Source organism: Hyla sarda, chromosome 1 (genome assembly GCF_029499605.1).
Source record: "Hyla sarda isolate aHylSar1 chromosome 1, aHylSar1.hap1, whole genome shotgun sequence".
Taxonomy (NCBI): domain Eukaryota; kingdom Metazoa; phylum Chordata; class Amphibia; order Anura; family Hylidae; genus Hyla; species Hyla sarda.
The window spans coordinates 495724310-495746777 of NC_079189.1; the positions used below are offsets into that span (position 1 = coordinate 495724310).

The following is a 22468-nucleotide window of genomic DNA, read 5'->3' on the forward strand; positions in this document are numbered from 1 at the left end:
AGCACTGTGGTCAGACTGAAATTAAATTCAAAAAGAAAAGAACTTTCTGTGGAGCATACAGCAGCTGATAAGTCCTGAAAGGATTAAAAATAGAAGTAATTTACAAATCTGTTTAACTTTCTGGCATTAGTTGATTTACAACACAAATGTTTTTCACCAGAGTACCCCTTTAAGTTGTATGCAATCTTGTAGCACCAAGTAAAATCGCCATGTATCCTTTAGCTTACGCTTCTTCTCTAAAATGTATTATTAAACATATTATTCTGTGTTTTCAGAATAGCCCTTCTGGAGAAAGACAAGAGTGCACATCTTTATAACAAGAAGAATGACTTCAGGATTGAGTACAGTATGCTTGAAGAATATGAACAAAAGCTGACAAACAGCAGGAAAGCAGGCAGTATGTACCACACACATATAAATCCATGCTGCATGTTATCTGGTTAAAGGGGTATTCCAGGAAAAAAAAAAAAAATTTTATATATCAACTGGCTCCAGAAAGTTAAAAAGATTTGTAAATTACTTCTATTAAAAAATCTTAATCCTTTCAGTACTTATGAGCTTCTGAAGTTAAGGTTGTTCTTTTCTGTCTAAATCCTCTCTGATGACACCTGTCTCGGGAAACGCCCAGTTTAGAAGCAAATCCCCATAGCAAACCTCTTCTAAACTGGGCGTTTCCCGAGACAGGTGTCATCAGAGGATTTAGACAGAAAAGAACAACCTTAACTTCAGAAGCTCATAAGTACTGAAAGGATTAAGATTTTTTAATAGAAGTAATTTACAAATCTGTTTAATTTTCTGGAGCCAGTTGAGATATATATAAAAAAGTTTTTTCCTGTAATACCCCTTTAACCCCTTAAGGACGCAGGACGTAAATGTACGTCCTGGTGAGGTGGTACTTAACGCACCAGGACGTACATTTATGTCCTGTGCATAACTGCAGGCATCGGAGCGATGCCCGTGTCATGCGCGGCTGATCCCGGCTGCTGATCGCAGCCAGGGACCCGCCGGCAATGGCCGACGCCCGCGATCTCGCGGGCGTCCGCCATTAACCCCTCAGGTGCCGGGATCAATACAGATCCCGGCATCTGCGGCAGTGCGCGATTTGAATGAATGATCGGATCGCCCGCAGCGCTGCTGCGGGGATCCAATCATTCATAACGCCGCACGGAGGTCCCCTCTCCTTCCTCCGTCCGGCTCCCGGCGTCTCCTGCTCTGGTCTGTGATCGAGCAGACCAGAGCAGAAGATGACCGAAAACACTGATCTGTTCTATGTCCTATACATAGAACAGATCAGTATTAGCAATCATGGTATTGCTATGAATAGTCCGCTATGGGGACTATTCAAGTGTAAAAAAAAAATGTAAGAAAATGTAAAAGTGAAAAATCCCCTCCCCCAATAAAAAAGTAAAACGTCCGTTTTTTCCTATTTTACCCCCAAAAAGCGTAAACAATTTTTTTTTAGAGACATATTTGGTATCGCCGCGTGCGTAAATGTCCGAACTATTAAAATAAAATGTTAATGATCCCGTACGGTGAACGGTGTGAACGAAAAAAAAAAGTCCAAAATTCCTACTTTTTTAATACATTTTATTGAAAAAAAAATTATAAAAAATGTATTAAAAGTTTTTTATATGCAAATGTGGTATAAAAAAAAGTACAGATCATGGCGCAAAAAATGAGCCCCCATACCGCCGCTTATACGGGAAAATAAAAAAGTTAGAGGTCATCAAAATAAAGGGATTATAAATGTACTAATTAGGTTAAAAAGTTTGTGATTTTTTTTAAGCGCAACAATAATATAAAAGTATATAATAATGGGTATCATTTTAATCGTATTGACCCTCAGAATAAAGAACACACGTCATTTTTACCATAAATTGTACGGCGTGAAAACGAAACCTTCCAAAATTAGCAAAATTGCGTTTTTTGTTTTAATTTCCCCACAAAAATAGTGTTTTTTGGTTGCGCCATACATTTTATGATATAATGAGTGATGGCATTACAAAGGACAACTGGTCGCGCAAAAAACAAGCCCTCATACTAGTCTGTGGATGAAAATATAAAAGAGTTATGATTTTTAGAAGGCGAGGAGGAAAAAATGAAAACGTAAAAATTAAATTGTCTGAGTCCTTAAGGCCAAAATGGGCTGAGTCCTTAAGGGGTTAAATCTTGTGAACGAGTCAGGTGATATGCGCATGTCTCTTCCGACTCTTGTCAAGTGAAAGACTCATAATGTAAGTCTATGGGGCCTCATAGACACAGAACCATGCTATCGCACTTGTTCTCGTCATCAGTTGGAGCCGGAACGCTCAGACCCCCACCAATAAAATTTTTTTACATGTTCATAGGACATGTCATGGAACCCATAGTTTTCCCTTTTTCACTTTGTAGGCAACTCCCTCTAGTGGTGATCAGAATAATTTTTTTTTCAGTGAAATGATTGCTGCTCCTTTTTCTGCACATTGTACAGGAGTATATACCTGTTTTAGAAAAAAAAAATTAACACATTTAATCTGGTATTTGGTCTAAAAAACTGATTACCCAGTATGTTGGGGATGAATCAGATTATTTTTATGTGTGTCTGCTTTCAGTTAGCAGGGATATTCTAAGTTTGACAGTAGGCTGTCTGAATATAGATGTCCTCTTTAAAGGGAACCTGTCAGCCTATTTATACTGACCTCAGTTTCATTGTGATGACAGCACAGAGAGATAGAGAGAGGAGTCCGATGTTTCCATGAGATGCTGTAATAGGAAGGAATTTGGGTACCCTACATCCCATAAATACATTACACTCTCATTGTGCTGCAATGAATAACTTGAAAGTTCAACAAAACTAAATCACATATGTAAGTGACAAACCATTAGCATTGGCGTGTCTCTCACTACTCAGTGTCGGTGTATCTGTTCTGTTTATGTGCAGTTGGAGCGTACTGTCTTGTTATCATACTGTAAATGTATCCATTCTGATACAATGTATGTATTTGTTTTACTTTTCTTTACAGAAGTTAAAACAGAACAACAACTCTCCAGAATCCACAACAATGTCAGACGGCTGCAGCTCCAATTAAAAGATGTCAGACCTACTCCAGAGTGTAAGAACATTATACAGACATGTTTATGACAGATGTACGGTAGTGATTCTATATAGACATCAGATGTGAAGTTTTGACAGACCTACTTATGAAAGTTTTATTTTTTTATTTTTATTTTTTTTGCATTCACTTCCAGGCAGTGGAAGAGAGAGGTGGTGTCTGGTAACTATAAAAGAAAGTATACTAAGCGATTGTCTGAGCTAGTGATTGTGTGTCTGTATACAAGAGTGTGAAGTATACAAGCGAGTGTAAGTATAAAAGTGAGAGGGACTTAAAATTAAGGGAATACTGTAAGAAGAATTGTGAGCATTGTTGAGAGCTTTGGGAGAAGATGGCCAGAAGGGTGGAGGTTTAAACTAGGGACTGTGGGAGAGGGAACCTACAACATAGAGGGGGAAGATAGTGTAGATAGAGAGGGGTGACTTATTAATGTACCTGGGGGTGGAGTGGAGGGAGGGGTTAGAATAGTTAATAGGGATAGGCTTCATAGGAAGAAAAAACATACACCTTTGAATTGTATGTTGGCTAATGACAGAAGTCTGTCCAATAAAACAGAGGAACCGGAGTTGATAATGTCTCAGGAGAATGATGACATAGTGGGTATAACAGAGACTTGGTTGGATGATAGCTGTGACTGGGCGGTCAACATACAGGGTTATAATCTATTCAGGAAGGATCGGACAAAATGGAAAGGGGGAGGAGTTTGTCTTTATGTAAAGTTCAGTCTGAAGGCCGCACTATGGGAGGATATACGGGAGGGAAACGATAATGTGGAGTCATTATGGGTAGAAATATATGGAGATAAAAATAAAAAAAATTCTGATAGGGGTTTGCTATAAGCCACCAAACATGATGGAAGAGGCAGAAGATCAATTACAGAGGCAAATAAACAAGGCAGCAATTCAGAATGATGTGATAATAATGGGGGACTTTAATTATCCTGATATAAAATGGGAGACTGAGACCTGTGAATCTCATAAGGAAACAGGTTTCTGACTATAACTAAAGACAATTATCTGTCCCAAATGGTGCAGGGCCCGACCAGAGGGGGCGCCCTACTAGACTTAATGTGCAGGTAAAAGGACACCTAGGAAATAGTGACCATAATATAATACATTATAGCTTGTTCTTCAATAAGAGAATCTCTCGAGGGGCCACAAAAACCATGAACTTTAGGAAGGCAAAGTTCGATCAACTCAGAGAAGCCCTTAACAATATAAAATGGGATAAGGTCCTCAAAAACAAGAATACTGACACTAAATGGGAGACTTTTAAAAATATCTTAAATTCTCACAGTAAGATGTATATACCTTATGGGAATAAAACGGTCAGAAATAAAAGAAAACCAATATGGATGAATAAAAATGTTAAGGGGGCAATAAATGACAAAAATAAAGCATTTAAACTACTAAAACAGGACGGCAGTAAAGAAGCATTAAAAAGCTATAGAGAAAAATGTAAAATATGTAAATAACAGATAAAAGCTGCAAAAATAGAGACATAAAGACTCATTGTCAAAGAGAGTAAAACTAACCCCAAAATGTTCTTTAACTATATAAATAGCAAACAGGTTAAAAATGAAAGTGTTGGCCCTTTAAAAAACGATGAAGAAGAAATTATAAACGGGGATCAGGAAAAAGCAAATATATTAAACAAATTCTTCTCCACTGTATTCACGTAGGAAAATGAAATGCCAGGTGAAATACAGCGAGATAAGGTAATCTCCCCAGTACAGGTCACCTGTCTAACCCAGGAAGAAGTACAGTGCCGCCTACAAAAAGTCAAACTAGACAAATCATCAGGTCCAGATGGCATTCACCCCCGTGTTCTAAAGGAATTAAGTGATGTAATAGACAGACCCCTATTTTTAATATTCAGGGACTCTATAGTAACAGAGACTGTTCCCTAGGACTGGCACATGGCAAATGTAGTGCTAATATTTAAAAAGGGGTCAAAAGGTGACCCCGGGAATTATAGGCCTGTTAGTTTAATCTCCGTTGTATGTAAATTGTTTGAGGGTTTTTTAAGAGATGCTATTTTGGAGTATCTTGATTAAAAATAAATTTATGACTCCATATCAGCATGCCTTTATGAGGGATCGGTCCTGTCAAACTAACCTGATCAGCTTCTATGAGGAGGTGAGCTCCAGACTGGACATGGGGCAATCGCTGGATGTCCTATATCTGGATTTTTCCAAAGCATTTGATACAGTGCCACATAAAAGGTTGGTGCATAAAATGAGAAGGATTGGGCTGGGGGAAAATGTGTGTAAGTGGGTAAGTAACTGGCTCAGTGATAGGAAACAGAGGGTGGTTATTAATGGTACTTATTCTGATTGGGTGACTGTTACTAGTGGGGTACCACAGGGGTCAGTCTTGGGTCCTGTTCTATTTAATATATTCATTAATATACCTTGTAGAGGGGTTGAATAGTAAAGTAGCAATCTTTGCAGATGATACTAAACTCTGCTAAGCAGTAAACACTATAGAGGACAGTGCACTGTTACAAATGGATCTGGATAGGTTGGAGGTTTGGGCTGGGAAGTGGCAGATGAGGTTCAACACTGATAAATGTAAAGTTATGCACATGGGGAAGAAAAATCCGGGCTGGGATTAGATATTAAATGGGAGAAAACTCGGGACGTCTGACGTGGAAAAGGACTTGGGAGTCTTAGTTAGCAGTAAATTTAGCTGTAGTGACCAGTGTCGGGCAGCTGCTGCCAAGGCAAATAAAACCATGGGGTGCATCAATAGGGGCATAGATGCCCACGACAAGGAAATAATTCTACCACTGTACAAATCACTAGTCAGACCACACATGGAATACTGTGTACAGTACTGGGCACCAGTGTTCAAGAAAGATATAGTGGAGCTGGAGAGGGTTCAAAGACGGGTAACCAGAGTAATATGGGGAATGGGAGGACTACAGTACCCAGAAAGATTATCAGAATTAGGGTTATTTAGTTTAGAAAAAAGAAGGCTTAGGGGCGACCTAATAACTATGTATAAATATATCAGGGGACAGTACAGAGATCTCTCTCATGATCTATTTATACCCAGGACTGTATCTATAACAAGGGGGCATCCTCTACGTCTAGAGGAAAGAAGGTTTCTACAGCAGCACAGACGGGGGTTCTTTACTGTAAGAGCAGTGAGACTGTGGAATTCTCTGCCAGAGGAGGTGGTCATGGGGAACTCTGTAAAAGAGTTCAAAAGGGGTCTGGATGCATTTTTGGAGAATAATAACATTGCTGGTTATGTATACCAGATTTATAGGGACAGAACGTTGATCCAGGGATTTATTCTGATGCCATATTTGGAGTCAGGAAGGAATTTTTACCTCTAGTATGAGGGTTTTTTGCCTTCCTCTGGATCAACTCAGTAGGGACTCATTAGGGATATAGATTAAACTTGTTGGACTCTGGTCTTTTTTCAACCTTATGAATATGTAACACATAGAATAATAGTCAAATATATATCTTCAAAACTAAGAAGAATACAAATGAAGCTATACAGTGACAAAAAAAAATACAATTCAATAGTATCTTATCTTATAAGTATCTATCTTATATTATTTAGAGGAGCCTCCCTTCGCCTTGACTATTGACACTCTCAAACTTCTTCACAAGGTAGTCACTAGGGACACCAACCCACTTGAAGAGACAAGCCATGTTGCCAGGGAATGTACTAAGTTTTGACTGCCCCATGTGGACAATGACAAAATAACACATAAACATAGTTTTTTTTCCCCATAAAAATCAATGTTTATATCAAATATTCACTTTTAATAACTATGAACATTGGAGATCTGATATTCTGGATAACTGACTGTGTAGCACCAAGTACCATTTTATGTATAAATGTTTGAAGATGCAATAAAGTATTTGTAGTGAGAAATAAATGTATCTTACCATATGTGTACATAAACACCAGAAAAGCCTACATCTATATCCAATGTAAATCCTATGTTCTTGTGTATACAGAGATGTATGTAAAACTGTTAGTCTTTAATAACACTGTAAGTTACATGTATTACTGTTTCTTCTTGCAGTTGTTGAAAAGCTCAGAGAAATGATGGAAGAAGTTGACAATGCAGTTACCGGTTTTAAAGAAGAACAGAGGATAATGTAAGATACACAAGCAAACTACCTGAAATGTTCATGACTTTAGGAATCTTTCCTGCTTTGCTTACATTGACCTGTAAAAAAACAAAAATTATAAAGCTTTAGATCAGTATCCTGTATGCATCTCCAGTCCATCTTTGCCTGCTTGTAATACAGTGATCCCTCAACTTACAATGGCCTCACCATACAATAATTTCAACATACAATGGTCTTTTCTGCCATTGTATCTGCGAAACGTGTCAATGGCTGGAAGAACCGACCAATCAGAATGGATATTTCACTGGTAAAACCTGTTTATTCCTAAAGTGCATGCACTGACTAGTGTCTGCTAGCGCCCCATACAGTACAGGGAGGTATTACATGTTCTGTACTCAGGGATAGCTGCTGCTTTGGGCATCAGGTAAGGGCGGCTCCATTTCCCTTTTTTTTTTTTAGGACATTGCGTGTTCCGTACAGGACCCTGAAGTAGCTGTCCTCTACATAGACCAGTGTTTCCTAAAGTGGTTGCCTCCAGCTGTTGCAAAACTACAACTCCCAGCATGCCCAGACAGCCTTCGGCTGTCCGGGCATGCTGGGAGTTGTAGTTTTGCAATAGCTGGAGGCACCCTGGTTGTGAAACACTGAAATAGACAGTGATTTACAGCTCCCTGCAGATCTTTCCTACTTTTATATATAAAGATTTGCTTTATTTGTATTAGTTATCTACTTTTTTTTTTTAATTCTCACTTTTTCCAATTTTTGGATGACATTTTGGGTCTTCAGAACCAATTACCAGGTTTCCATAGAGTTATGGTCTCAACATACAATGGTTTCAACATACAATGGTCGTCCTGGAACCAATTAATATTGTAACTTGAGGGACCACTGTATAAGATTCTCGCCTTCAAGTTTCCTCTGTGGGAAAGTCCCTGTATTTTTTTTTCTAAAACTGCAACAATTGTGAAGTGTTTTTCTCCCATAGGCTGCATTAAAATGGCTATGATCAATGTTAAAAGTATCAGGGGAGCAAAAGTGATGAGTGTAAGGTAGAAGAAAATGCACACAAAAATGATTAAAACAGCATATAAATGTAGCCCAGTTTTAGAGTACTGCATAAAAAAAAGAAACATAATTGCTTTGGGGTTGTCATCCAATTCTAACCTATGTTGTCATGATGGTTCCCTTTTGGAAGAAAACTAAACGTGTGAACTTACACACATGTCTCATATGATAAATTAGTGTAGCTATAAGGAATATAGAAGTCAGAGTGGGGTCTTGGTTTATGGAGTGGGCCCTAAGGCCTTCTTCCCCACAAGAAGACACTGGTATGGTAGGTGGGAAGAGTTCAAGTTATGATTCTTATAATTCAAACATAACAAATGTGAAAAAAAATTCCAAAAGATATGTATTGTGATTTATTTGGTGACTATATTTAAGACAGGCTTTGAGAGTCCTTCTAGCCAACTCTAAAATCTAGGAACCAGCCGAAACATGCTACAGGGTAAAGGTCCACATAACCGGGTTGAGGAGGAATTGAAAGCTTCCAGAACTGTAAATAATAGAGGAGGAAGCCTGATGAAAAGCCCTTTGAGATATCACAACAATGGGCCTCTTTTACTGTGGCTTTTCCGAGTAGACTTTGTAGGGTTTTTTGTTTTGCGTGTGTCATGGCCACTGAAAAAGGGGCATGGCCTTAAAAGCTATTTACTATTGTTCCCACATAAAATGTGGTGCATTTAAGCTCTAGAAAGAAGTTGTAAAAATAAAAATAAATAAATAAAGCAAAACATAGGGAAAATTTGTAAATACCATGGAAAACAATCCCACAATGAACTTCACTCCACTCATAGTAAAGGGCCAGTGTGTTTGCTTTTCCTCTCAAAGAATAGAAGTCCAAAAAACAGCATCTGTATGCTGCTAATGATTCTGGTAGGGGAGGAGGGGCACAGGAATGTTCAAGCAAGGTTTTTTCTGATAAATAATTCCTAATAAGCAATTGCTTAAAGTGTACCCATCAGAGCCCCCAAAAATTGTTACTTCGTACCTAATCCTGACCATGTACACCTAACTTTCTGCCTCTATATTTATTATAAAAATACCTCTTTTCATTTGCTCACAGTGTTAGAAATCCTCTCAGGGGAAGGGGTTATATTCCTCCCTTGTGGGGGTGGGAGGTGATTGGTGCGTCTGCTCATGCAGCCTTGTCCATGACTCATCTCTTGTCTTGTCCATGACTCATGGACAAGCCTGATGCTGCTGTGGGACTGATTAGTGTCCCAGTTGCTATGGGGACCCCTAGTGGTGGGATTTTCAGGAGCCATTTTACAATCATATTACAAAAGGTCTTTAATTTTTATCGATAACAACACATAAAAAGGTTTTTGGATCTGCCCATTTAATACTGTTACTTAATTTGATCTATTTTTTATTTGTATATGTGTTAGTTATGAAGAACTTATGAAAGAAGAAAAGACAACTGTTATTGAGCTGAATGCACTGGAGAAAAAAATAGAAGCATCATTCAGCACTGTGTCAGAAAAGTCCCTCAAGGCTCCCTCCAGTAAAGCACAGTTAGACACTATGGCTGACAGTCAGCTTCCAGAAGATGTTGTGGCATTTGAGAGGTTTCTGCAGCAGACAGGTGGACGTTTAGGAGGATGGGATGACTTTGACCATCAGAGCTTTCTAAAAGTTTGGACAAAGCACAAAGGCAAGCCCTCTTATCTGGAAGAGGCCCTGGCATACCTTCCAAGCAGGACAAGAGAGGATATCCAACAACATGAAACTTGGTATAATGAATTTCTTTTCTTAGAAGAGAAAAAGAAAGAGGTGAGAACAAATATTATTTGAGCATGTTGTTGGGGTTATTAAAACAGAGCTTATTTTTTATTTTATTTTTATTTAAAACAACACAATACCAGGTTGTGTGTGGTATTGCAGCTTAGTTCTTTTGAAATGTATGGAGCCAAGTTGTAATACCACACACAACCTGAGGACAGGGATGGTGCTGTTTTTAGAAAAAAAAGCTTTGTTTTTCTATCCTTGGATAACAGTTTTAATGGCACATAGGGGGAGATTTACTATCACTGTCTATTCTCCACAGTACTTTATACGAGAAAAGTCTCTGAGCATGGGTCTGTTGTCCGTGCAATTTATCAAAGGTCACACAGCGTCTAGTAAATCTTGGGAATGGACATTCTTGTCTATTCTACACAGCACTTTAGACGAGAAAAGTCTCAGAGCCTGAGACAAATATATATATATATATATATATATATATATATGAAAAGTCGCACTTAGTACAGTTATTTATTATCACAGACTTCCCGCCACAGAAAGTATACTATAAAGTGAACATCTTGTATGTCTTCTGTCAGGTGCCGGCGGGTTCTACTAGCTTTTGTTCTTAGGTTCTGATATTTGTACAATAAATTTAACATAGCCTTAGGCACAGTCATTATTCAGCAGCATAGTTTCTTGGAATTCAAAAGGGGGAGATTGATGACAATATGTGTAGAGTAGGTGCAGTGACAATAGCAACCAATCAGATTGCTTTTTCAATTTTTGGCAGGTCTCAACAAAATTTTAAAAAAATTCAGAAATTGGATTGGTTGCCATGGGAAACTGCACCATGCTTCCACTACACATATTTTGAGAATTCTCCAAAGAGACTAGGTTGCGCATGATGTAAATACATACACTTTCTTCGAATCAGCTGCAAAAGTGAAATTGGAGCACTAAAATATAGAAAACCAAAACAAAAAGTTATCAGACCTCTACAAGGATAACAAAAATGACCCAAAAAAAAATTTGGGATCAATGGGATTAAATTGTATTATTTTAGAATTATATATAATTAGATTAGATCACCCTTCAGATTAAAGGAGATATCCTGTACTGAAAAGCTTATCCCCTATCCTAAGCATAAGTTTAAGGGGATAAGTTTCAGATCGCCAGGGGTCCGACTGCTGGGGCCCCCAGCGATCTCCTGTACAAGGCCCCGGCAGCCTGCGGGAAGGGTGGCGTGTTGAACTCTATGGCAGAGTAGGAGCGCTGTCTTCGGCAATCTCCGGCTCTGCCATAGCAGAGAGCGTGTCAGCTGCCGCTTCGTGCGATAGGGGATACGTTTTTCAGCACTGGACTACTCCTTTTAAAGCTAAAATGTAATTTGAAATGTACTGTATATACTCGAGTATAAGCCGAGTTTTTCAGCACGATTTTTCGTGCTGAAAACACCCCCCTCGGCTTATACTCGAGTGAACTCTCTGCCCTCGGCAGCCATCGGCTGTCCGGGCTTGCTGGGAGTTGTAGTTTTGAAACCTCTGGAGGTCCGCAGGTTGAAGACCACTGCGGCCTTCGACATCATCCAGCCCCCTCTCACCCCCTTTAGTTCTGTACAGTACTCTCCTCCGCTCGGCGCTGGTCCGGTGCTGCAGGACTGTCCGGTGAGGAGGTCGTCCGGTGGGATAGTGGTTCCGGGCTGCCATCTTCACCGGGGAGGCCTCTTCTCCGCGCTTCGGGCCCGGCCCCAGAATAGTCACGTTGCCTTGACGATGACGCAGAGGTACGTTCATTACCAACGTCCTTCTGCGTCATCGTCAAGGCAATGCCTGTATTCCGGGCCCGCAACGCAGAGAAGAGGCGCCCCCGGTGAAGATGGCAGCCCGGAACCACTATCCCACCGGACGACCTCCTCACCGGACAGTCCTGCAGCACCGGACCAGCGCTGAGCGGAGGAGAGTACTGTACAGAACTAAAGGGGGTGAGAGGGGGCTGGATGATGTCGAAGGCCGCAGTGGTCTTCAACCTGCGGACCTCCAGAGGTTTCAAAACTACAACTCCCAGCAAGCCCGGACAGCCGATGGCTGCCCGGGCTTGCTGGGAGTTGTAGTTTTGAAACCTCTGGAGGTCCGCAGGTTGAAGACCACTGAGGGCGGATAGTTCACAAGAGGATGATGACAAGAGGATGATAAGGGGATGATGAAGGGGGGTGGGGATGATGACGACAAGGGGATGATGAAGGGGGGTGGGGATGATGACAAGGGGAGGATGAAGGGGGGGATGATGGCAGGCGGTGATGATGAAAGGGGGATGATGACAGGGTGATGATGATGAGGGTCTGGATGATGAGAGGGGGGGATGATGTATTTCCCACCCTAGGCTTATACTCGAGTCAATAACTTTTCCTGGGATTTTGGGGTGAAATTAGGGGCCTCGGCTTATATTCGGGTGGGCTTATACTCGAGTATATACGGTAAACTGCACTGTGTCACCTTGTAAGTGCTGAAAAATTGCTAAAAGGCTTCCTAATAACTATTTAAATTATATTTCCGCCAGGTCTGACATTTTGGCGTATTTTCTGTTGACGAGACTTTTTTGAGACTTTCCAATAAAAGTCTCTGTTGATAAATTCCTGATCACTGCATTTTATCCTCTATTGTATACCACTATACTATTATACTATTTCTGCGGAGAAGGGCTCTAAAGCAAAAGTCTCAGAAAGTCTGTCTTTTTAGTTGAGGATTTTATGAGAGACTAATATAGACCCATCTAAACTGGTCTAAACAGTTTGATAACTCTCCCCCTATGATAGAGTGTTATACACTGATCATTCAGTATCATGCCTCTCCACAAGAAACTGAATTCAGATTTCTGATAACTAATAAATATAGTCTTGTTCAGTGACAGCCTGCAGTATAGTCTTGTTTGACCTCATGCACATTGCACAAGTCAGCTGGACTAAGACACACAGTCAAATGTAAAATTGTGCATCTAGAGTGCAGTGATCATGTGAATTTATACACATTAATAGAATGAAACTAAGGATAACAGAAAAGGACATGTGGTTTCTGGGTACGTGTAAGTTAGGTATAATAAGTCTAATAATTCTTTAGTTTTTTTTTCTTTAGTTGTAACTCTGTAGGTACCGAATTACAGTTCCGTTCAGCTTTGGGCATGTATAAAGGCATAATCACCTGTATGCAGGAGCCATATGACAAATATGGAGATGACTAGTGTTATTGTTTGAAAAATGGTCAATTATGGTCATAACAACACAATAAATCCTACACTGGGCTTCTCTTTTGCACATAACCAATATTTTATATTATATTTTATCAAAGTTGGGGGATTCATATTCAGTTGAATGTAACTGCAGTATAAAAAGATTAAAGGGCGCAAATTAAAGTGGTTCCTAACTTCACTAAAATGCTTTCCCCACAAGCAGAAATTGAGGCATTGTTAGGCCACTTTCACATGGCAGTATATTTTGCAGTATGTAGGTCAGTGCTTTTTAGCCAAAACTACAACTGTGATGGACACGTGCACCTTTTTCATGTTTTGGATCCACTCCTAATTTTGGCTTAGAAATATTGACCAAAATACTGCCAGGTAAAAGTCAATAAATATGCATGCTCAGATGAATTAAGCATACATGACACAGGGTAGATGGCTGTCAGCTGAACAGATGCTGATAAAAAGAAATTGAATGAATTAGAAACTAAAGGCTTTGGTCCTTTTTTTCCCTCTGTTACTCTGACAAGGATAAAAGTATGAACAACACAAGAGAAAACAATGCGTATATAGACCAATCAGTAAACTTTATTGCAACAACAATATAAAACATTAATTTTAAAATCGGACATAAGAATAAAATAGCATCATGTGACGGATCCACTAGAGATGCCGAGGATGAAGCCTATGTGCGCGAAATGTCGGGTGGTGGAGACTCCTGGGGTCACTGCTCAGCATTTGGTAATATACATTTTGATCAAAAAGTACAAGCCCACTCGTCACATGAAGGCAATTTAGTCAGAGTGGGTCCCCAACGCAACACTGGCGTAGCGCTGGGCGGCAACCACTGCCTCCAAGACACCATGCCCACAGTGGGAATAACCCAGTGGCCAGGCAGCCCCACTGCTGCTCGACTAAGCCCCTGGCTCCGGGCCACTCCACCCCACAGACAAAACACCACAGAAACAATGGCCGCCACAGAGAACCACACCAGTGTGAACACTTACCATGTGCTTCCTGCCAGAGGACTGGAAGAACGCTAGGGGGAAACCCATATGCAGTCTCCTGCCAACTTATGATGTTATGAATGTAGACTGCTTTTTTGTACTTTACATGTATCTTTTTGGTATGTTATCTATGCAGTAGCATTCTTTTGGCACATTTTTCTTGCACAGTCCTTGTACCTTCATGTGAGCCTGTTTTTGTGGCTTCTTAATACAGTAACATATTTTGTATATTTACTGTATTTACCATGAATTTATCTATTTTTTTTGTGCTTTGCTTGCCTTTTAATTCTTTGATTTTTCCAATGAGTCTTTACTTTTTTAGTCTGCTCTATTTTTAAGTGGTATCATGTGGATCTGTTACATCCTGTCATTTTATTCTTATGTGTGATTTTATACTGTTGCTACAATAAAGTTTACTGAATGATCTTTATACACATTGAGTTTTCTTGTGTTGCTCATATTCCTGCATAGGATCAGATGACTTATTTGCGGGTTGTTTTTGTTAAGGATAAAAGTATGTAATATTTAAATAAGAATTTATTTCGATTTTCTGACAGAATTTTGACTTGTGTTTTTCAGTCGATTCAAAAGTGGAAAGCTAGGAAACTGCAGGAAAAAATGGAAATGACAAAAGTGCATGAAAAGACCAGAGACATTTCAGAGTTTGATCAACAGCAGCAGGAAGAGGCCCATAGGCAAAATATGGAGGAGAGGAAGAAACGACAGCGGGAACTAGAGGCCTGGAAGAGGCAGAAAGAGATTGAGGCAGCTGCAAAACTAGAGGCCAAATTAAAGGAAGAAGAGGAGCACCAGAGAAAGCAGAGGAAGGAGCGCCAGCGGCAACTGGAGGTCAAACTGATAGTCGAGGAGCATGCAAGGATCAAGAAGGAGCAAGAAGAGTTTCTAAGGCTGGAGAAAGAGATAAGGGAGGAGGCAGAGAGAGAAGAGAGAAAAAGAATGGCTTCTTATGAGATCTGCAGGTTTCAAGAAAGGGTGAGTAGCATGTGACTAATCGTCTCCGAAAACGTGTTATGTTAGCTTACAAAATGAGTTTCAAATTTCAAAGTGTTTTTTTTTTTTTTTTTCATGCATTTGGGCATTTTTTTTCAGCTGTTTTTGCAGCCCAATTCAACACTCCCTTAGGAGGCGCTACAGCAAAACCAGGTGTTTTTTGAGCTGTAAATGGCTAAATAAATGGAACATAAATGGCCTGAAATAAGGTTTTTTGCACTTCATGTAATGACTGTTCTAAGTACTCCTATAAAATTAAACTGCATGTGAACTGACAAGCTTTCCATTTGAGATCTTTCCATTTTTGTGGAATAAATATGTTTTACACCTCCAAAATGAGGTCCAATAAAACAATGTGGGAACATAGCCTTACTGTAAGGTGGGTTTCATAGAGGTTTCCTAATATTTACTTTAATCCTTGACTGTAGGATCAACAAAAACTTGAGGAAAAGAGCCAAGAAAAAAAAGTTAAAGAAGAAGCTGAAAAAGAACAGGAGAGAAGGTTGGCAAAATTGAAAGAAAAGGTAATATGTGTTTTTCTAATTTTAAAGGGGTACTCTGCCGGAAAACATCTTATCCCCTATCCAAAGGATAGCGAATAAGATGTCTAATCGTGAGGGTCCCACTGCTGGGGACCCCCGCGATCTCCGCTGCAGCACCCCAGTCATCCGTCCGGTGCACGGAGCGGAGTTCACCACACCCCTTCCATTCATGTCTATGGGATGAGGTGTGACGGCTAGTACGTGACGCCCCCTTCCATAGACATGAACAGTGGGGGTGTGGTGTGACGTCACAAACACGGACGCTCCAAGCTTCCGTGTTCCGGACGCCGCCACTGCCGACCCGGAGATCGCAGGGGTCCCCAGCGGCAGGACCCCGTGATCAGACATCTTATCCCCCTTATCTTATAACATATTTTACGGCAGAGTACCACTTTAAGGACCTGAATTATGGTTAGCAAGAGGCTTTCACACCTTATAGAAATGCAGTGTTTTTTTTCCAGAAATTACCACCTGCGTGGTATAGGTACTCAGTAGAGACCTATGGTCTTTGTGGTCTGCATTCATGAACCTACCACTTAAATATGTATTTAAAAAAAAAAAACTTAACCTGCACAAAAAGGCTCCCCCACACCCGGAAGAGGCTCCCCCACACCCGTCCCTCCCGTATCGGCTCCCGGCTCACTCCTTCTCCCATGAAGCTCCTGTCCTGGGCGGCGGGGGTGGGCCTGGTGCAGGGAGAAGCGCAGCTGGAAGGGGCTCCGCACGTCCTTCTTCAGCAGCCACCTGAGGGGAGTCCGGGGCTCCAGGGACCACAGGGGCCCCTCCAGCTCCACTCCGGTGTAGCTGCCGCCTTCCATGGCCGGGCTACGGTCCAGCTCCAGCTCCCCGCCGCTGTCCGCCCGGTACAGAGCCACGGAGGTTGCCTTCCAAAACAGGGTGCCTCCAGTTGTTTTACCACTACAACTCCCAGAATGCCCTGACAGTCAATAGATGTCAGGGCATGCTGGGAGTTGTAGTGGTGAAACAGCTGGAAGCACCCTGTTAGGAGAACTAAGGGCGGAAGTTGTCCCGAAGCAGGCATCAGTGACGTGGTGCCTGCTGAGGAAGTCTGCCTGGTAGTGAGCACACTACCAGGCAGACTAAATGCCATTTTTAAAATAGTAAAAATAAAGGCAGGGAGGGTGTTAGGGATAGAAGCGCAATAGGCAGGGACAGAAAAAAAAAAAAAAAAACATGATGGTGGGAGCTACCCTTTAATGAAATGTTTCCCAAAAATTTCTCCTCTCTGACTTTCTAACAATCTGGTGGTAAAATAAGAGCTGCAAAACATACTCAAAACTACCACCCGTCCAATATAACATGATAAATCTATCAGAAAAATAGGAGATGACACAGATTAAGTTATTGATATGGTGATTGGTGCACTTTGATATGCATAGGGATAGAAGGAAGTTAGGGTATAAAAATTCCCTTTGATTATAAAGAGTTATTTTAAAATTCCTTGGCTTTCTAGTGGTTAATAAGAAACCAGATGACTTGAGTTTAACTGCCTGAATATATTATTGTATTTTTTCTTTTATATTATTATACTTTATGAAATTATACATTGTATTTTCAATCATTAACAGGTGCAAGTTCATGTAGAACGAGATCCTTCCAGACTCTGCAAGCTTACTAAAGGATGGGAAGAGCGCTGTAAAAACATAGGGCCAACAGGATCCGCTCCACTTTTACAAATTCCACACCGGTAATGCTAACTTGTTTATTATTCTGCTCATGCATTATGGTTTCCATTCATAACGATGCTGAATCTGTTGTATGATGGATGCCTCCAGCACTTGGCAGACCACATTGTCTTATAATGCATTTTGTTGTGGTGTCTGTAATTTCGACATGAAGAATAATGCTGCTACTGTATATACCAGGCTTAGCAAATCTGATGGAATATGTGAGGAAGGCTCTGAATGAGCAGAGCAAAAGAAGAAAAAGAAATCTGTCTTACATTTCACACTTTGTGGGTAGCACATAGTGTAGAAGTTAGTAGAAATTGTATTTGTAGAGAACAATATCAGCCCAGGTCTCTCCAGTCACCACTTGTTGAATTTCATTATTAGACACAAAGGTCTCCTAGGACAGATCATGTCATAATACATCTCCAATCTACTGTCCTCTATACAAGAATCCTCTAGACACATCATTTTGTATACAGAAAACACAACTAGAATAATGATTCCAAAATATTACCAACTTTATTCTAATAACATTTAGCCCAACAATTACATTAAAATATTATAGGCAGGAATACCCATGAAATTACAGAGCCATATGACACAGTTCATAAATATACAATAAACTTGTTATGCAAGAAACACACCATAATACTGAGTGGACACCGATTACCACTACTCCATATGCAGTTTATCATCAGTTACCAATTTTGGGTTCACCTGTACTACTGAATAACTGCATATGAAAAATTAGACACCAATCATATAAACATCATATTTCTGCAGAACAGTAATTCACATCATCGCTATTATCTTACCCATGTGGGACTGTGTCAAATTTGTTGAATTTCATGTAGGAAACCTTTAGATATAAAACAAAATCATATATAAGTTTAGAGGTGGGAGGTAAAGCCAGCCTGTAATAACATATCTGCAGGCCTGGTGGGCTGGGGCTTTTGTGTTTTGAGCAGGAAAAAAAATAAACTAAACTCATCTGTTTACTGACACCGATTCCAAATCTGTAATTTTATATTTCTACTCGCTTGCATTCTCCCACTGCAAGCCTGCAAAAGGGGCATACTGATATATAGAAAAGACTGCTTAGCTCAAAAATATAATGGAGAGGACTATTTAGACTCCTCCAGAATCAGTGTCTGTCATCTTATTTACCGATGACTGAAGTTTAGGTCCCTGGACTACATCTTTATCAGACACTTATCCCCTTTCCACATGTCTGATAGTGGGAATTCCAACCGCTAAGACTCCCCACGGTCTTCTGTTTGGGCCCTGTCTACTTACCCATCCTTGCCATGCTCCAGGCTCCACCTTCCTGGACAAGAGCAAGTGGCAGCCTGCCAATCACCAGCCACAGCTATGTCACTTGCACTCATTCAGGAAGGTGGGGGCTGGAGGGTGCCGAGAACTGGTAAGTAGATGGAGCCCGTACAGGAGATCACTTGGGGAGATCACTGGGCAGGTAACGATCAGTGCCTGGTTAGATGTTTAGAATTTAGGCCAACAAGTTCAATCTTTGATTCAGTAGATCCGAGAATCTTGTTTCTTATAGTCTGAGAGTGATTAAGATGCTTGTTTGCAAACTCCAGATTGGCTTTCATCAGCCATAAAGCCCAAATTGGTGAAGTTCCTCAGTGATAGTTGACCTTCTGGAAGTTTCTTCAATCTGCACACAGGATCTTTGGAGCTTAACCAGAGTGAAAATTGGGATCTTGGACACATCTCTTACCAAGGCACTTCTCTCCCGATTACTTACTTTGGTGGGACGGCCAGGTTCTAGGAATGCACAAGGACAAAGAAAATGTACACTGGAAGTGGTGCTGCTTCTGGATGAGTTTTTAGGAGTGTTTCATTACAGCATCAATGAGTTTGACACATAAAAATATAAAGCTATATAAAACTATACATTGCACTTTGTATAGTTTTATATTTTTATGTCTAAAACTAATTGATGCTGTTACAATATGAAAAACTCTTTTTGTGATGCACTCCCCCTTCCTCAGATTGCACTCCAAAATGTATCACTGCTCTTTGTATCATCTTATTATTCATAATTCATCCAAAAGCAGCACCATTTCCAGTGTACGTTTAGTTTTTTTCCTCTCCTTGTACTTCCATTGTCGCTTTCCGGCTGAGGATACCATTTCTACACACTGACAGGCAGAAGAAACTACCTGGATATACCCGTGTGTAGGAGTGATATGCATGAATGCAAGTTCTCATAAAGATGAGAGTACAACCACATTTGGTGGTCTCATAATTACCCACAGAATTAAATGAGGCGCCGTTTTTTTGTTTTTTTTTTCTTGCTTTTCTCCTTATTCTGGCTCTAAAAACAGTCCACGTTGTTTTCAACTTTTTACATTTGAGTCCACTGCACTATTGGGAACTTTCAATGTAGCAAAAAAATTTTTATACCTTTCTCCAGATTTGCTCTGCAACACAATTCTGTCTCTGAGCTCTACAGGCAGTTCCTCTCTCCTCATGGCTTGATTTTTGCTCTTTGCTCTGATATAGATTGTCAGCTGTGTGATATTTTATAGACAGGGGTGTGTCATACCAAATCCTGTCCATTCAGCTGAATTTACTACAGGTGACTCAGATGAAGGTGTAGAAACATCTCAGAGGTGATCGAGAGAAATGGAAGGCCCCAGAACTCAAATTTAATTGTCATACTAAAGGGTCTGAATACTTTAGTCTATGTGAAATTTTATTTTTTTCTTCTGTCTTTACTTACATGCATACTGTATATAGAAATTGCAACTGCAAAAATATATTTTAGGAATGCTACTGAAGAAACTTTTTGGATAATTGTAAAGAGCTGCACACTATGCTGTCAATATATACATTACAATGACTATTCTTTTTTCTTATTTTTAGCGCTGTGCCGACATGGAGGCAAGGTCTATAAGCTGCTAACATATGAAGATTATTGGACCAATGGTATCCATTAACTGTAGCTAAAGGACATCGCATTTTCATTTAAAAGGGATTCTGTCAGCAGTCTTGAGCCATCAAAATTGATCATAGCCCTAAACCCCCTATACAGAGGTTGGTAGGGTAGTGTAATGATACCTGGTGTCTTGGTCATGTAACTTGCATGACCAAGATAAACATTGTTTAAGGAGCTATTCGGGATTTAAAAAAATCGGTAAAGCTGATTTCTTAAAAAATAAATAGACACATAAAGAAATTAAAAAAGGAAAAAAAAAAACAGCACCACACCTGTCCTCAGGTTGTGTGTGGTATTGCAACTCAGCTCCATTGAAGTAAAAGGGGGCCAGATTGTAGTATCACACACAACCTGAGGACATGTGTGTTGCTGTTTTTAGAGCAAATTAGCTCTGTTTTGTGATTTCTGAATATGTCCTTTAATATTGCCACAGCAAATGTCCAGAAGGCAGCCTCTTCTGGTTATGTACATGGAGCGCCCTGTACTAAAGGGGTTATCCAGGAATAGAAAAACAGGTTTACTTTCTTTTAAATACCGCTCCCCATTTGTCTCCAGGTTTGATCCAACAAGCACACCTCCAAGGTAACGTCAGGATCCAGCAGGGTGCTGGGACTCCTCAGAGGGCTAAAATGTTTTATTACCCATAATGCAACATGTTTTGCAGGCATCACGCATTGCATTGCATTATGGGTAATAAAACATTTTAGCCCTCTGAAGAGTCCCAGCACCCTGCTTGTTCCTGACGTTACCTTGGAGGTGTGCTTGTTGGATCCGTTGTTTGGTTGCCAGGAGCGGCTGCAGGGTCTCGCCTGTTCTACGATCTTACGCTGTCACCATAGTTGTATGTGGACAGTACAACCACCGTTGGTGAGCACCAGTTGTTTATGCCATCAACGGTATCGCACTACAGAGCGCTTGTCCTTTTATTATAGTTGTTGTCTCCAGGTTGGGGGTGGTTCTGCAGCTCCATTCTATTGAAGTGAATGGTGCAAAGTTGTAAAACCACACCAAACCTGGAGACAGACATGGAGCTGTTTTTGAAAAAAATTAGCTGTGTTTTTCTATTTCTGAATAACCCCTTTAAGGTTAAATTTCCACTTGGTTTTTTTTCTGGCAGTTTTTGGAGATCTGCCACTGCAGTTTTTGAGCCAAAATCAGAAGTGTTTTCAAAAGGAATAGGACATATAAAGGAAGAACTTTGGCTCAAAAGCTGCAGAGGCAGATATCCAAAAACTGCCAGAAAAAAATCCAAGTGGAAACTTAGCCTAAGTCTCCCCTGCCTCACCTCTCAGCTATGATTGACAGTTCTAGCATCCAATCAGGAGACCACTAGAGCTGTCAGTAATGGATGAACGGGCAGGTTGGAGAAGCTCTCAGTACAGTTCAGGGTACCTATGGAGAGCCGGACTCTGGGCACATACTATTAAAGTATGCTTTTGTCAGCCATGCAAGTTACATGACTCAGACACCATGTATCATTTCACTCTCTTCCCCAACATCTGGATAGGGCCGACTGAAGTTTTCATGGCTCAAAACTGCTGACACAGTACCTTTTTAACTTCAGTAGCTGTGGCTGCTTTGGGGATCTTTGGCGCTTTCATTAGGGATTCCGGTGACTATTGTAGCTGACAGCTTCTGATATTGATGATTGGAAGACAAGCCCTGACAGTCAGCTATGGCGAGTATATTGTAGGCTAACTCTGATATTTTTATTTGCACTGAAGACATATGTTTTAGCATTCAATTGTTCCGGATTTATCTATGGCTTTTATTGTAAGACATATACATATATATTTATATATTTTTTATGAGTGACCTCTTTTAAATTAAACAATACTTACAAAAGAACGTCTACTTGTGCCTTTATGTAAGAAGAAAATCTGACAAATGTTTTATACTCTGTGCTAGAAAACATGAGAACTTGTAATAAATCTGCATATTTATGGTTAGTTGGAAACTGAACTGTTTGCTGTTCACCTTCTGTTGAATATATCCCACCTCTAGACAGGTGTCACTGCCTTGAAATGAAGGACGCTACGGCTGAGT

General features: G+C 40.3%; 1 protein-coding gene across 5 annotated transcripts in view; it reads left to right on the top strand.

The window, feature by feature from the left end:
* CCDC112 (coiled-coil domain containing 112) overlaps positions 1 to 22468 on the top strand; it is a 66759-nt gene extending 44291 nt beyond the window's left edge. For 4 of the 5 annotated variants that reach the window (XM_056537438.1, XM_056537441.1, XM_056537440.1 and 1 more), the window contains 8 exons: positions 276 to 397; positions 3003 to 3092; positions 7143 to 7218; positions 9639 to 10023; positions 14793 to 15206; positions 15653 to 15748; positions 17356 to 17474; positions 20350 to 21018. In XM_056537438.1, coding sequence (XP_056393413.1) covers positions 276 to 397; positions 3003 to 3092; positions 7143 to 7218; positions 9639 to 10023; positions 14793 to 15206; positions 15653 to 15748; positions 17356 to 17474; positions 20350 to 20380 — 1333 coding nt within the window. In that variant the 3' untranslated portion in view covers positions 20381 to 21018. Of the gene's footprint in view, positions 1 to 275; positions 398 to 3002; positions 3093 to 7142; positions 7219 to 9638; positions 10024 to 14792; positions 15207 to 15652; positions 15749 to 17355; positions 17475 to 20349; positions 21019 to 21178 lie in introns of those variants that run through there. The other variant, XR_008847454.1, reaches the window with a different exon arrangement.